Raw genomic sequence first — 17604 nt, 5'->3', positions numbered from 1 at the left:
ATTGTTCAATAGCAGCTTTATTTGTAATAGGCCCAAACTAGAAAGGATCAAAATGTCCTACAATAGATGCATAAGGTTAAATAAACTGTGGTACACCCATTCCATGGGATACTACTCAGCAGTAAAAAGGGAGACCTATTGATACACACAACAACTTGGATGGCATTACACTGAGTGAAAAAAAAAATCTTAAAAGGTCCCATACCATAACATTCTTGAAATGACAAAATCACATGTGATAAAATGACATAGAACTACACACGCACATTGTACAATGTCAATTTCCTGGATTTGATATTGTATTATAGCTATGTAAGATGTAATAACCAATGGGGGAAATTGGGTGAAGGGCAATATGGGACCTCTCTGAACTGTCTTTGAAACTTCCTGTGAATCTAATTTCAAGATCAAAAGTTAAAAAATAGAAAGGTAAAACTATACCCTCATGGCCAAGGAAAAAATAAATCAGGCTCTGCCCAAGAAAATGTGAAATGCCCTGAAACCTGTATCAAGAAAAGAAACTAGATAGCAGTTTCTCCAAATTTGACAATCCTAAATGTTCAGATGACATCACCACCAACTTCTCTAAATTATCAGTAAAATATATATATATAAACATATGTATCAACATACTAGAGCAGGGGTTGGCAAACTACATCCCATGAACCAACTCCATCCATCTGTTTTTGTACATGTAAGTTTACTGAAATGAACACAAACATTAACAACAACAAAAAACAACCACACTACTGGCTTTAGATATTGGTTATTTTACAGTAACACTGGATATCAGAGAACAGTATCAACTTGCAAGGTAACATTTTTCATCTTATTGGAACACAAATTATAATTCATCAGGATGTTTTATGCCTAAAACAAATTTCCAAATCTTTCAAAGTTATCATAAGACTTAAAAAAAAAAAAAAGCAATTTCCCATCTGTTATCCAATTTACCAACTGCATAAAAAACTGTGCTCCCTGCAAAGTTCCAACTCACACAAACAATGGAAATACAGCTTAACAGCAGTTACCATACCTTGGAAAGTATCAAATCACCTAACCATCGCACACAATCGACATAATTTCTATGTATGTCTCTGGTAGAAAAGTCAGGAAAATGAATTTTCTGAGAAATAAATGGCCTGAAATGGAAATATCAAAAGTTAAGAGAAAAACGTGTAGCAAAAGCTCACTAATTTTCCTTTTTGGATTTATAAAACTTTGAAAAATAAAATATATGAATACTAATTCTTCTTTGTTTCTACAAAACTAAATACCTTCTTATCTGTTTACTCAGAGCTAAAATCTCATTTCATTTTTGTTTCTACATTTACTCCATTATTAGCTCTCAACTGAATTTTGTATTCATCCTATGAAATTTCATTTATAAAAATTGCAGCTTCCTGCCTTACTACATATAGGCCAAAATTAATCACTTCAATTCTGGCTATCTAACCAATAACCAAAGACACTTGATTACAGAGCTGGAAATTTCTCATAGAAAATACTAAGCTACCTACTCAATCCTTTAAAATTAAGCATTAATGGTCTATGAAAGTAAACACATCTAGATTATTTCAAAAGATAATTATCTTTTAGGAACAATGACATCATTTCAAAGTCTGCTAAAGGTAAAGTTAGGTGAGAATCCTTCCTAGAACAATTTCTGAAGATGATATCTGACAACAATTTGACATTTATTAGTTAGAACTTCTCCTGTATTTAGAAAAGTAAAATATGGCGCAACTTTTCCTTAAAGATATTTGTGAGAAGACCATAAACTAGAGAAGTTGCTACCAATTCTGAAGTTAATTAAATGTATACCTAATATTTCTAATCTAGTAAGTGATTCAGTTTTATTTATTTATTTTTATTTTATTTTTGGCTGCATTGGGTCTTCGCTGCTGTACGCGGGCTCTTCTCTGGTTGCGATGAGCAGGGGCTACTCTTCATTGCAGTGCATGGGCTTCTCATTGTGGTGGCTCCTTTTGTTGCGGAGCACGGGCTCTAGGTGTGTGGGCATCAGGCATTGTGGCACACGGGCTCAGTAGTTGTGGCTCGTGGGCTCTAGAGTGCAGGCTCAGCTGTTGTGGCTCACGGGCTTACTTGCTCCACGGCATGTGGGATCCTCCCGGACCAGTTCTCAAACCCGTGTCCCCTGCATTGGCAGGCAGATTCTCAACCACTGCGCCACCAGGGAAGCCCCTGATTCAGTTTTTAAACTGAAGTAACTGCAGAAGTATCATATACCATGAATTAGTTGTGTCTTGGGCAACTCACATGTCCTCTCTTTGCTTTTCCCTCATATGTAAAAAGGATGTTGGGCTGAATCATTTCAAATACTCTTTCCAATTCAAATTCTAGGATCTTTTCTTTTCTTTTTTCTTTTTTTTTTTTTTTGCGGTTTGCAGGATCTCAGTTCCTCAACCAGGGATTGAACCTAGGCCACGACAGTGAAAGCCGGGAATCCTAACCACCAGGCCACCAGGGAACTCCTGGATTTTTTCTTTATTAAAACATTAAAACGCTATTAATGATCTGATATAAATTCTTAACTGCTATAATTTTATTAATTACTTTTCAGCCAAATATGTATTATAATCTATGGTTAAACCTCTCTCAAGAAGATCAGCATAATTCACTGTTATTTTCTGTAAGCTGTAAAGTATAACTTCTATTTATTTCAGAGCTCTAGAAAATATAAAAACATAAACTGAATATTACACTAAGCCCTGGTGTTTTAAAATAAAAATCGAAAGTCATACTAATTCTTAGAGGCTTGAGATCTGATGCATGTCTATTAAAATATTTACTGATAATTACAAATTCAACTACCAATCTATTAATAATCTGGCTTGATAACCAGAAAATTAACTCTGCTAAAATGAAAAGTGCAAACAAAGTTAACATTTACAAACATATGATAGTCACAGTGAAAGTGTTAATAATAGCTTGATAAGATTCTGAAAAAGATAGTAAATGAATTAAGAGTTGAGGTTTTTCAAAACTATACTAAGAAAACTGCCAAGTTCCCACAGCTAGTCCCTCCCCTTGGTTCAAATCTCCTGCTTTTGAATTTTCTCCATTTAATGAAGTGAGTATCACTTAAAGGAAAGCATTATTTTATCATGAATTAAAGCTAAGAACCCAATTTAAAATTATGATTTACTTCTTCTGTTTATACAATCATCTTCCACAGATGTGTGAGTTTTCAAATAATTTATTTTCTTAGAAACATAATCAATATAATAGTTTCAAGGCATATGAAATTTAAGGACTGAAAATAAAGCTCTTTCATTACTGTCTTGAATTAGAACTTAGAGTATTGACAAGCAGTGCTAATAACATTAGCACATGCATACCTAAATAAAAATAAGTGAAATGTGCTACTAAATTAAGATAAAAATACAACTGAAAGGGATTTTGAAAAATAAGCCACAAACATATAGACAAAAATAAAGGCCTTCCATTTAAAATCAGTGAATTTTATGGCATGTAAGTTATACCTTAAAGTTATTAAAAGGCGATTCTAAAATCAGTGTTGGAGACTTATACAATAATTTTGGAAAAAGTGAAACGCTATTCAACAGCATGAGATAGCAAATTGTTTTAAGCACTACAACTGTTACCTGTTAGTTTTATTTGGATTATAATCATAAGATTCCTTAATTGCATTCATCATTCTCTTTGAATTGATCCTCCAAAGTTTAAGAGAGTGATCCATACCACAGGACATTATTTTTTCACCCAAAAGATCATAATCCTGTATGTAAAACAGAAAAGCTTAAATTAAATATATAAATTATTTCCCCAAATTATGCTATCTAATTTTCATCTGATGTCCAGTATTGTGAAAATTGTATTTCAAACCACCATACTAACATTTTGGGTTTCATATATGTAGGCCATAAGCCACAAAGTTTTTACTGCTTTTGAGATTTATTTTAACTGATGTGTCACCACCACAGTATATGAGCTTATACAATACGGAAGGCAAAAAAGTAAACTGAATTTAATTTTATCTATTCAATTATCTTTATTCAAATATTTCCTTTGCTTGATTTTGAAGATGAATTGAATGATGAGGTAAAACAATTATTCTATGACACAAAAACCTAAATGGTTATGTTACTTTTCTTTGTCTAACCCTGATCAAGCAATGAAACTGACATCTGTATGTGAAATTATGAGTCCTTAAACAATTGAAATTTTACTTTATTTGTACACCTAAGTCACAAGACTTCAGGTACCTTGGTTTTAGAGTTCACTTTTTAAAAGAATAAAGGAAAAAATGTCTAAAAAAGGAAATACCATATTTAAACTTTTTCATTTGCTGTTTACTAATTTTTACTAAGCTCCTAACAGATCATCCATTATAACCTTATTCCACCTCATTACATAGATGAGACACTGAGGCACAGAGATGATATTTAATCTAGCACATGGTACATACATTTGTTAAGGAAAATCTCACACATCAATCCTTCTAGCAGTGAACTCCTATTGTTACAGAGAAGAGATACAGACTCCTGCTCTCATTTAGAGAAATAACAGTAGAGAGTTCTATTTAAGGAGAGTATTTTCCTCACTAAACTAGATATTCTGTTAATCCAACCTTTAAATTAATCATGAACGTTGTTTTACACAGCCTGAGAACTTTAGGTTTGGTGTTTATTGAATCCACAAGTCTTGTAGCTGCTCTTTTCCTAATAACCTCACTGTCAACAGCAACAAGACACCCTTAGAGCCAGGAGCTCTCATTAGTCTTTAACGAAGGACAGTAGTCTTTTCACACATAGAACCAGGTGGAGATTGCTATTGCAACTTCTAGAAAATCCAAGTTGCAAGTTCTAGAAAACCCTTTAAGGTAGGTATAATTCTCACAAAAGTATACAAACCCTAACTATAGGAATAGTTAGTACCTCCAATTAAAATGTCACATGCTTCAAAATATGGTGCCCCTTTAAATAGTTTAAAAAAAAAAGAAAAGAAATGAGCTATAAGACTACTAAATAAGTAAGCTCTACACGAAACACAAGTAAATCTGAAATAACATAAAAATCTGAAACTTGACTAAAAACATTTATATCATTACAATAGATCAATAGATTATAATACATAAGTATAAAGATAACATCATGCCATCAAAGGGAAGAGTTATCTAAAACTCAGTGTGAACAACACTTCCTAGAAATGAGTAACTTATATTTCAACTTCAAATAAAAGATGAAAAAGTTTCTTAATTGCCAAGTAGGTTAACCTTTTCCTTTAATAACTGAGAAACAACAAAAGTTAACTTGGTGATTTTAGATTAAAAAAGGAAAAGAACAAGTTCATAGTATTTGTTCATGAGAATCCAGGCAGAGTACAGATAAAACACAAAGAGGCTTTTTGCTTTACTTCTTCATCTGTAAGTTAAAACCTTCTCTGTCACAAGTAAATGAAATAACTGTCTGCCAGACTAGGTGAAACAAACCACATGCTTTCTTACAAGGAAAGAGTTCTATGGGTATTGTTCACAGCTTTGTACACCTGAAGGTCACTGCCCTGTAGCTTTCAACTTACAGCACTTAGAACTTCATCTCTGTGCCCTTCTACACCTCCAAATATTGCCACCAGAGTGTCCGTTTGGATATTCCATAATCGTAAAGCATGATCTAGTACAGACATAAAAAAATTAATATGAACTTTTATCATTCATTTACTGTGGACTTTCAAAAGCTCTTTAAAGAAGAAAAAGCTACCAAAGTTTGGACTAAGCTTACTCACAGTAAAGATTAAGGAGGAATCCATACCATATAGGAACTTAAAATATTTATATCACCTGTAGATTTAACTAGGTATGAGCTCATACTTTCAAGATAAGAAAGAAATATTTCTCTGGTCCTAAATTTGATTATTGCATATGCCATAGAACAAGGTACTAGCTTTTCTCTCTACCATATCCACATTTACAAACTGAAGAGGACAAATTATAAGATTTCTATAGTAAATCCCAAAATAGGATTGAAACATTCACAGTGACATAATTTTAGAGTATTATAGACCTTACAAACATGCTATTAACTGTAATTTGAGCAATCTAATTTTCCACTAAACATCAGCAATAAAATAGACAGCAATACTCATAAATATAGCTTGAAATATAGCAATGTCCATACTGCACATGAATATTGACATATTACATAGGTAACACTAAGAGGCAGTAATATATTGTGTTAGTAGTGGAAATTAACATTGCTACAAAAATGATTTCTTGATTCCAATTTGTGTCCAAGTTTTTGTGCAGACATATTTTCATTTTTCTTGAAGACATACACACCTAGGAGTGGTAATTCTATGTTCAACATTTTTGGACTGCCAGACTGTTTTCCAATGTCCTTACATTTTACATTCCCACCAGCAATGGATGAGGGGGGTTCCAATTGCTCCATATCCTAATCAACATATTTTATTGTCTTTTTGATTACAGTCATCCTAGTAGGCATGAAGTGGTATTTTTTTATTAACATCTTTATTGGAGTATAATTGCTTTTCAGTGTTGTGTTAGTTTCTGCTATAAAACAAAGTGAATCAGCTATATGCATACGTATGGCCCCATATCCCCTTCCTCTTGCGTCTCCCTCCCACCCTCCCTATCCCACCCCTCTAGGTGGTCGCAAAGCACCGAGCTGATCTCCCTGTGCCTTGCAGCTGCTTCCCACTAGCTATCTATTTTACATTTGGCAGTGTACATATGTCAATGCTACTCTCCCACTTCATCCCAGCTTACTCTTCCCCCTCCCCGTGTCCTCAAGTCCATTCTCTACATCTGTTTCTTTATTCCTGTCCTGCTCTAGGTTCATCAGAACCTTTTTTTTTTTTAGATTCCATATATATGTGTTAGCATACGGTATGTTTTTCTCTTTCTGACTTACCTCACTTTGTATGACAGACTCTAGGTCCATCCACCTCACTACAAATAACTCAATTTCGTTTCTTTTTATGTCTGAGTAATATTCCATTGTATATACGTGCCACATCTTCTTTATCCATTCATCTGTCGACGGACACTTAGGTTGCTTCCATGTCCTTGCTATTGTAAACAGTGTTGCAATGAACATTGTGGTACATGACTCTTTTTGAATTATGGTTTTCTCAGGGTATATGCCCAGTAGTGGGATTGCTGGGTCATATGGTAGTTCTATTTTTAGTTTTTTAGGAAATATCCATACTGTTCTCCAGAGTGACTGTATCAATTTACATTCGCACCAACAGTGCAAGAGGGTTCCCTTTTCTCCACACCCTCTCCAGCATTTATTGTTTGTAGATTTTTTGATGATGGCCATACTGACCGGTTTGAGGTGATACCTCATTGTAATTTTGACTTGCATTTCTCTAATGATTAGCGATGCTGAGAATCCTTTCATGTGTTTGTTGGCAATCTGTATATCTTCTTTGGAGAAATGTCTATTTAGGTCTTCTGCCCACTTTTGGATTGGGTTGGGTTTTTTTGATATTGAGCTGCATGAGCTGCTTGGATATTTTGGAGATTAATCCTTTGTAAGTTATTTCGTTTGCAAATATTTTCTCCCTTGCAAATATTTTCTCCCATTCTAAGGGTTGTCTTTTCGTCTTGTTTATGGCTTCCTTTGCTGTGCAAAAGCTTCTGTTTCATTAGGTCCCATTTGTTTATTTTTGTTTTTATTTCCATTTCGCTAGGAGGTGGGTCAAAAAGGATCTTGCTGTGATTTACGTCATAGTGTTCTGCCTATGTTTTCCTCTAGAGTTTTATAGTGTCTGGCCTTACATTTAGGTCTTTAATCCATTTTGAGTTTATTTTTGTGTATGGTGTTAGGCAGTGTTCTAATTTCATTCTTTTACATGTAGCTGCCCAGTTTTCCCAGCACCACTTATTGAAGAGGCTGTCTTTTCCCCACTGTATGTTCTTGCCTCCTTTATCAAAGATAAAGTAACCATAGGTGTGTGGGTTTATCTCTGGGCTTTCTATCCTGTTCCATTGATCTATATTTCTGTTTTTGTGCCAGTACCATACTGTCTTGATTACTGTAGCTTTGTAGTACAATCTGAAGTCAGGGAGCCTGATTCCTCCAGCTCCAGTTTGCTTTCTCAAGATTGCTTTGGCTATTTGGGGTCTTTTTTGTTTCCATACAAATTCAGAAATTTATTGTTCTAGTTCTGTGAAAAATGCCATTGTTAGTTTGATAGGGATTGCACTGAATCTGTAGATTGCTTTGGGTAGTACAGTCATTTTTACAATGTTGATTCTTCTAATCCAAGAACATAGGATATCTCTCCACCTGTTTGTGTCATCTTTCTTTCATCGGTGTCTTACAGTTTTACACATACAGTTCTTTTGTCTCCTTAGGTAGGTTTATTCCTAGGTTATTTTATTCTTTTTGTTGCAGTGGTAAATGGGAGTGTTTCCTTAATTTCTCTTTCAGATTTTTCATCATTAGTGTATAGGAATGCAAGAGATTTCTGTGCATTAATTCTGTATCCTGCTACTCTACCAAATTCATTGATTAGCTCTAGTAGTTTTCTGGTAGCATCTTTAGGATTCTCTATGTATAGTATCATGTGATCTGCAAACAGTGACACTTTTACTTCTTCTTTTCTGATTTATATTTCTTTTTCTTCTGATTGCTGTGGCTAAAACTTCCAAAAACTATGTTGAATAATAGTGGTGAGACTGGGCAACCTTATCTTGTTCCTGATCTTAGAGGAAATGGTTTCAGTTTTTCACCATTGAGAATGGTGTTGGATGTGGGTTTGTCATATATGGCCTTTATTATGTTGAGGTAGGTTCCCTCTATGCCCACTTTCTGGAGAATTTTTATCATAAATGCGTGTTGAATTTTGTCAAACCCAAAAGCTTTTTCTGCATCTATTGAGATTATCATATGGTTTCTCTCCTTCAATTTGTTAATATGGTGTATCACATTGATTGATTTGTGTATATTGAAGAATTCTTGCATTCCTGGGATAAACCCCACTTGATCATGGTGTATAATCCTTTTAATGTGCTGTTGGATTCTGTCTGCTAGTATTTTGTTGAGGATTTTTGCATCTTTGTTCATCAGAGATATTGGCCTGTAGTTTTCTTTTGTTGTGACATCTTTGGTTTTGGTATCAGGATGATTGGTGGCCTTGTAGAATGAGTTTGGGAGTGTTCCTCCCTCTGCTATATTTTGGAAGAGTATGAGAAGGATAGGTGTTAGCTCTTCTCTAAATGTTTGATAGAATTCGCCTGTATCACTGTGTTTTTGATTTGCATTTCCCTAATGATTAATAATGCTGAGTGCCTTTCTATGTGCTTATTGGACATTTGTGCAAGTTCTCTGGAAAGATGTCTATTCAAAACCTTTGGCTGTTTTTAATCTGGTTGTCTTTTTATTACTGAGCTGTATGACCTCTTGTTACAAGTCCCTTATTAGATACATAATTTGCAAATATTTTTTCCTTTTCTATAGGTTGTCTTTTCCTTCCTTGAGCATTACTTATGGAAAAATTCCTATTCATTTTGAAAAGCTGTCTGAAAAATGCTCTTACTGACACAGTGGGGGAAGAACAGGGTTAAAAAGTTGTGACACTAAGAACAAGTAACACATTATGGCCTATGTTACTTGTAAAGGAATACCTGAGCCCAGCTAATGTTATTAAAAGAAGAGAAAAAGTTATTAGTTCTCTTCTTAGGTGTCTATTTCTAAACAAGCCTGATAGTTAAAGAAAAATCATACTGAAACATGTTTCATGTAAGAGTTTTAATTTGAGGACATCTTTTAATATGAGCAGACTGTGGGGGTTAGGTTATCAGTGTGACAAGTTTAAAAGAATAAACTTGACTAGAATAATAATGTAGAAATGAAACGAGAAAGGGCAATCGAAAACAGAATGTAGAGATAAGAACAACCCAAATCATTTTAGAGAGCTCAGAAATGATTAAGAATGATTAAGAGCACTGTCTGAACCCAGAATAAACTTATAATGCCGACACAGCCATACAGAGCAAAGCAATGCTTTCTCTTTATAAATAAGGGAAAAATTTCAAAGAGCTTACACTGGATAACTTAGCATTTTAAGGAATTCTACAGGGAGTCCTTTATAAAACAAAAGTTTTACATAGAGAGAGTCAAAAGAAAGCAATATCGATCTTCAGATGCATTATTTCTTACTACATGATTGGAAAGAATGGTAAGATGATTTGCAAAACTACCTTCAAACTATTAAAAATGTCATAACTTTGGTGATCTGCCACTTAAAATTAATGAAGCTTAATATGAAAATTCAATTGCACATGAAGTTCTAAAACTATCATAATGCAATATGGTAAATAAGGGTAATACACATTTAATCCTCAGTACCAATTATTTTATTTACATCGTATGTTAACAGTGTATTTCAAGGTCCCACCCTCCAATTCTTGGTTTGGAGATGCTAATGTAGGCTAAGATTTTTCTAAAACTTACTTCTTTTTAAATTTGGCTTTTTTCCTTAGAACAGTTTGTCCCTAAAATAAAATACTCACTCCCAAATAATCGAACTAAAGAAACATTTGCTTCTCTTACCTTTACTTACTGACAGGAGAAGATTTGGATCTCTTGGATGGAATTTCAGCTCATTGATAGCATTTCCATGGCCAACATAGTGCTATAATAAATTTAAAACATTTCTTCAACTTCCATATAAAAATCAATAAATTCTTTTTCATTAATCTTAGGAGAATGGAAAAATAGTTTCACTTGAAATAGTGGTTCTCAACCTTGGCTGCATATTAAAAGCATCCAACTTGAAGGAAAAATAAAAGATGTTCAAGTCCCATTTGCAGATATTCTGAGCCACAGCAAGGGTTTAAACGATTATCAGGTGATTCTAATGTACCCCCAAGGTTAATGTGATTTGTGAAATTTTTTTAGTATCAACTTCCAAGGCTTCACTTTTCAGTTCTTTACAAGGTGCTCTTGACTCTACACCCCCTATTTAGGGGATTTTGGAAAATGAGCTCACTCTTTTCTTATTGTTCATTTAAAGCCTCTCAGACTAAAGCAAGACAAAAGGACAGAAATTATTTTAAAAGAAAATAGTTCAAATGATAAAATTTTCTCACTTATTCCTTAATTTGCATTACCCAAATGTGACAAAGGTCTCAAAAGACTTGTCTAAATGAAGCAATAGGCAAAGTACAAACCAAATTAGAAATTGCACAGACATTGACTCTGTTTTAAATTCAACATGACAAGCTTTTGCAGGTGTGCATTCAAAAAAAAAAGCAGATCTATAATTTAACAAGAAAACCCACCTTTATGCACTGCATTGTTATGGGATTAATTATCCTAATTATGCCTCTAGATCCAGCTACAGCTAGCAGAGGATGGCTTGTATTGCTATCATATGTCCATGCACAAGTGTAAAAGTTCTCATCAGCCTACGAAATGCCAGTTAAGAAGTATAATTTGTTTTTGAAAAGTAAACACATCAATGATCACAATACTATACACAAAAACCTCCAAAGAACTGCTGAAGTTTTTAACAAAGAAGTTCCCATTTTTCTTTACACTACCAGGTTTAACCAATGGAGATTTTAGGTCTAAAATCTATACCAAATGATGAAACAAATCCAGTCCTTCCACTCAGTTTTGATTACTATTTTGCTGTTTGCATAACTATTTACCTGTCTTTTTAGCAGACATAGCCAATGTGTAAATGAATGGGCATGGCTGTGTCCCAAATAAAAATTTATTTACAAAACAAGTGGCCAGGGGCTTCCCTGGTGGTGCAGTGGTTGAGAGTCCGCCTGCCGATGCAGGGGACACAGGTTCGTGCCCTGGTCCGGGAAGATCCCACATGCTGCGGAGCGGCTGGGCCCATGAGCCATGGCCGCTGAGCCTGCGCATCCGGAGCCTGTGCTCCACAACGGGAGAGGCCACAACAGTGAGAGGCCCTCGTACTGCAAAAACAAACAAACAAACAAAAAACAGGTGGCCAGCTCTATAGGCTCTAATTTGCTGATCCTGGCTCTGTCTCAGTAACTCTACGTGCCTCTAGATAAAGATCAATAACTATTCAGTTTTCCACCTTTTCCTGTGTGAGACCTTCCCAGTACGGCTACAGGTTACTTTTTTTCTTATCACCTAAGGGAAGACTAAATGTTCCTGTTTTTTCTTATTTGCTAGCTTTTTCAAATGGATCTGGAAGAAATCTTATCACCAAGCTTTGACTGTTGTACCCTTTGGCTTTTTAAAGCTTTTTCTTTATAAACCCATGTTTTACAGTATTTCCTAAACAAACTGCAAATGTTTATTTTTTCTCTGTAGGCTTTGATGACCAAATACTTGGTATGACTGCCAGGCACAGCTTCTGATTAACCCAAGTTCACCAATATAACTGCCCTGAAATGATAAAATTCCAAGCAAGGTCAAAGAAACAGGAAGTTTCTGCTTTCATTTTCTATTACAGGATTTCCAATGCTCATCTCCAGATACCCACACTGTCCTCCTTCATATCCACCCTACAATGGCTTTCTAGGAATCAGGAAAACTAGATACTAGGAATCTTTTGGGTGACAGTGAAAGATAGCATTGGTTAAAGTTAAGAAAGGACAATATAACTTTAGAGAACTAATTTCCAAAAGTTTTGGGGTACTTATTGAAAGTCAATTTCTTTAGCCAACAATATGGAAAACCCAGGAAAGGATACATCAGCATCCACATAAGATTGCAACAACCGGATTTCTCCTTGTGAGTGACATTCATATAAGGTAACCTAATGAAAACAAAAATACAGTAAATTTTATCTCAAATGTAGAAACACACTCTTCAGCTTTTGAACATATTTTAGTCACAAATGTATCTCAAAGATGCTACAGAAACTACTGCTTTAAAAGAGCTCCTTTAAACTTAAGGAAGCTATTATAAAGCCTAATGCATTACATAATTTTCAGAATATATTAAATACTACAGTAATAATAATGGTTTCTATTTCCAATGTTTTCAACTTTTATCTCATCCATGTAATTGCACCAACTCTTCCAAGTAAATAAAGTTGAATGCCTCACAGTAAAGTATAACTACTCCCTAAAATTGTAGTTTATCTTTTTTTTTTTTTTGGCTGCACCACAAGGCTTGCAGGATCCCAGTTCCCTGACCAGGGAATGAACCCAGACCTATGGCAGGGAGTCCCAACCACTGGACCATCAGGGAATTCCCGTGGTTTATCCTCTTTTAAAGCTTTAAAGTCTTTGGATAGTTTTAGAACATTATTAATTACATATAAGAAAATCTAGGACTTCCCTGGTGGCACAGTGGTTAAGAATCCGCCTGCCAATGCAGGGGACACAGGTTCGAGCCCTGGTCCAGGAAGATCCCACATGCCACGGATCAACAAAGCCCGTGCGCTACAACTACTGAGCCTGCGCTCTAGAGCCTGCGAGCCACAAGTACTGAAGCCCGTGTGCCACAAGTACTGAAGCCCATGTGCCTAGAGCCGGTGCTCTGCAACAAGAGAAGCCACTGCAATAAGAAGCCCGCGCACCGCAACGAAGAATAGCCCCTCCTCGCCACAACTAGAGAAAGCCCACGTGCAGCAACGAAGACCCAACACAGCCAAAAATGAATAAATAAATTAATTAAATTAAAAAAAAAAAAGAAAATCTAAAATTTGCCTAATAAGTTTCTCATGGACATTGCTCATCAAATATTAACTTTCTGATGTACAGTGGCCTTTTCGTCACATATTCTAAAATTAATAATATATACACTTTATTCAATTATGTACAGTTGTCCCTTGGTATCTGCCGGGGATTGCTTCCAGAACTCCCCACAGATACCAAAATCTGAGGATGCTCAAGTTGCTTATATAAAATGGCATAGTGTACGCATATAGCGTCACACATCCTCCCATATACTTTAAGTCATCTCTAGACCACTATGACATCTAATACAATGTAAATGCTATATAAATAGGTGCCAGCACGAAGCAAATTCCAGTTCTGCTTTTTGGAACTTTCTGGAATTTTCTTTTCTGAATATTTCTGATCCACACTTGTTTGAATCTGTGGATGTGGAACCCACAGATACAGAGGGCTTACTCTATAATACTATATTTTTTATAAATTTCTTTCCATTCTTCTTACAGCTTAGTCATGTTAGCAATAACCTGTTATTAATCTTAATAAGAGTCTATAAGAACTCTATAAAGATCCTTTAAATCATCTATCATCACCTATTAACAAGATAATCGCTACATTAATATTCTAAAAAAAATTCCTTATATGGATGCTAACTAGGTTGTCTTAAGAGATTATTTTGCTTTATTTTCTTTCTTTTTTTAAAAAAAGAAGTCCAAACAGCAGACCTTTTTATAATTCAGTAACGTATAATTCAATGTCATTTTAAATGAGAACAGGGATTCTTTTGGTTAGAAAGCCTGGAACATTACAATGAGCATACTGGAGCACAAACTATACTAATTCTAATTATACTAATATGATGGTGAAGTTAGTGAAGTATAATCAGGCTTATAGTGATGTCTGAAAAGTGGATACAAATGAATTAATGGATTATGTTCCCAATTTTCGGAAAAAATAACCTTAATCTCTTCTTCAAACTACATCAATTTCCCTCTGCATTGTTGTTTTCAAGCTACATATCACAACCTACATTTGGCTAAACACCAAAAAAAGCTGTTATCCCAGGTTATCAACTTGAGTATAGAGTTTCAAATTTTCAGAACTTCAATGACCAGTAAAAGCAACAGAGCCTTAAATTTAATTAAAACTTCCTTAAAGACTTCCAGGAAATTACTTAAAGCCAAATTTTACTTTTTAGAAAACAGGAATAGCAAAGTTCTAGCCCAGAATAGATGCATGTGTGTTTGTATGATCCTCAAACTTCCAGAATAAAAAAGGAAAAAAGCTTGGAAATATGCTGACATTTGAAAAATACTCAGCTGACAACTCCCAAGTTAGTTTTGATTGAGAACAGAATACTAACACTAAAACAGCAAACAAATATAGGAAACGGCATGCATTAAAAATCATGGTCTTTTATTTCTCTAAAAAGCTTAGCACAATTACTAAAGAAGCATAAATTTAATTTCACTCAATTAAAGTAACAATTTATGGAACACCTCTCAGATTCACCTCCTTCCCCTACCCTCTTGTGCTAAAGGTAAAGAAAGTGACTTTGTTTATTGTCAATCCATACCAAGTAGTCAACTTCCTCCGTCTTTCTTTTTCCAAATACGTCAATCTGTTTCTCTGTTACTTCTCATAACTCCTAGTACAGTACTAATGAATAAGCAGAATGTCAGCTAATACAGTAAAGACTTATCAGGAGGACAATTTTTCCGAAGTGATTTCAGCTTAACAGAAAACTCCTGATTCTCCCTGGTAAGCACTAGGGAATCTTCCTTTTTCCCATTTATTTAGAAGTGAATGGAAATAAACAAGTGTGTGCAATCCACTTTTTCAGCCCCAGGTTTAACTAAAAAGTTTAATCATTTACATCAAAACATGCCCAGCATGGTTTTTTCTATGCATTCTCTCAGTTCAAGATACTCTGGCTTCCTAAAAACAATTCAAAACAAATGTTTACTGCATATAATTAAAATATTTTCAGTAACTATTACATAAATCCACTGGATTTACGCCTTCCATTTACAGAGAGCAACTAATTATGTTTATTATTTTTAAGAAATAACAAAAAAAACCCAAAAAACAAACAAAAAAGAAACAGACTTCTTACCCTAAATTGACAAACAACTATCACAGTCACTTCTAACAAGCAAGGTCAATTTTTTCAGCCACTCAAAACAAAATATTTATGAGTACAAAATGTAAATAGAAACCTGTTTCATGAACAATTGGGAGTATATATGAAATTAAGATATATTTTCAGTCATGAATATTACTTTTAATTTTGTCAGTTTCTAGAATGCTTCACTTTTACATAAAGGAACAATATTGTCAAACCACCTATACAAAGTTTACTTCAAAATCATTACACTTCAATGTTATATTAACACCACACTCTGGTAAGCCAAATGCCAAACAGTCCCCTTAACACTCACTCTGTTGCTTCCTACAGTTGCAAACACTAATGGATCTCCTTCTTTACTGTGCCAGTTAAACTGAACTCCAAACAATGGCTGATTATGATCTTCCTATAAAATAACCAAGAAATAAGAAAAATTAATATATTTTAGAGACCAAAAAATGGTACTAAACTGACCATTCCCATTATAACTTTTTTCCAAAATGCAAGTTGCAGTTTTATATATCATACATAAACTGACTTTTGACACTTAAAAGGTATCTGTTAGTCCAGTTTTCACATTTTAAAATACTGGCGCATGATAAAGCTTTATAACAATTAAAGATTTAAATCAAAGGTTAGGTAACAAGTACTCATCAATGAAAATACTTTGATAGTTGCCTTCTATATCCTTAAACCCAACTGCATGCTTCTGAATCAAAATAAAATGGGTAATTGTGGCAAAGGCATTTAATCCCTTACGACATAAGGACACAATTTATTTTTCTGAAATAACAAATAACCTAACAGTTAATATAGTTTCTCCAGTACTCATTAAATTTTATTAGGTTTAATTTCCCTCGTACAGTGAAGCATATCAGACTCCATTCAAATCACTGCTTTCTACAGTTCTATAGAAACAACTTTAAGTAACCTTGAATTTGGGTCCTAAAAGAAAAACAACCCAAGAAGTTTTATAATGAACAAGAATACTTGAACAGTGGGGGCCAGGGGAGGCAGTGGGCTGTAACTTCACAGTTACCAGGAGGCTATAAGGAGATGTACAAAAAACAAGTATTCAGGTTTTTTTAAATTTTTATTTTACATTGGAGTAGAGTTGATTAACAATGTTGTATTAGTTTCAGGTGCACAGCAAAGTGATTCAGCCATACATATGCAGCTTTTTCAAATTCTTTTCCCATTTAGGCCACCACAGAATATTGAGCAGAGTTCCCTGTGCTACAAGTATTCAGTTTTGTTCACAAAGTTATTTTTCAGCCTTAATTATACTGGCAATCTCCTGGTGTTTAGTAGTAACTTTCATATTCACTTTAAGGCACTGATTTCACTTTTAAAGTATAACAACATTTATTTCTTATCCTTCAAAAAGCCATAGCTTTAGGCTTTGGAAATATTTAATCAAAATATCCAAATGGCAGTTAAAACCACCTTCCAGATATACTACGTAAAAAATAGGTTAATATACCTAAATATTAACATGAAACTACAATGGACACTTTGCTTTAGAAGAAGGAAAAAAAAAATAACAACCACTGAGATTAATTTCCCTCCTTTTAAGACAATATAATTTGACACACTGAGCAAGGCATTTTGCTACATAGACAGGAAAATAATTTCCATAAAGCCATAGCTTCTTATGCTTTCCGAAGACTTTAAAGTATATTTAGATATTTTTAAAAGAATCTATCTAACATATGTATAAGATAACATAATGTATATTTTTGCTCAGCACAGGAAAAACATCCCCAAATTTAAAAAACAGGAAATGAATACATGTAAAACATTTAAAGTAAATACCAGTAATCCTTTTTAAAAATAAAAACACTATTGA

General features: G+C 34.3%; 1 protein-coding gene across 2 annotated transcripts in view; it reads right to left on the bottom strand.

Moving 5' to 3' along the window:
* EED (embryonic ectoderm development) overlaps positions 1-17604 on the bottom strand; it is a 34054-nt gene that overhangs the window by 10376 nt on the left and 6074 nt on the right. For both annotated transcript variants that reach the window (XM_079928302.1, XM_079928303.1), the window contains exons 3-9: positions 16069-16161; positions 12697-12762; positions 11300-11425; positions 10569-10650; positions 5566-5657; positions 3630-3763; positions 1037-1142 (exon numbers count right to left, since the gene is read on the bottom strand). In XM_079928302.1, the coding sequence (XP_079784428.1) occupies positions 1037-1142; positions 3630-3763; positions 5566-5657; positions 10569-10650; positions 11300-11425; positions 12697-12762; positions 16069-16161 (699 nt within the window). The remainder of the gene's footprint in view (positions 1-1036; positions 1143-3629; positions 3764-5565; positions 5658-10568; positions 10651-11299; positions 11426-12696; positions 12763-16068; positions 16162-17604) is intronic.

Source organism: Stenella coeruleoalba (assembly GCF_951394435.1).
Source record: "Stenella coeruleoalba genome assembly, chromosome: 8".
NCBI classification, from domain to species: Eukaryota; Metazoa; Chordata; class Mammalia; order Artiodactyla; family Delphinidae; genus Stenella; species Stenella coeruleoalba.
The sequence above is the reverse complement of the archived record's forward strand: the minus strand, read 5'-3'. Positions and strand labels throughout refer to the sequence as shown.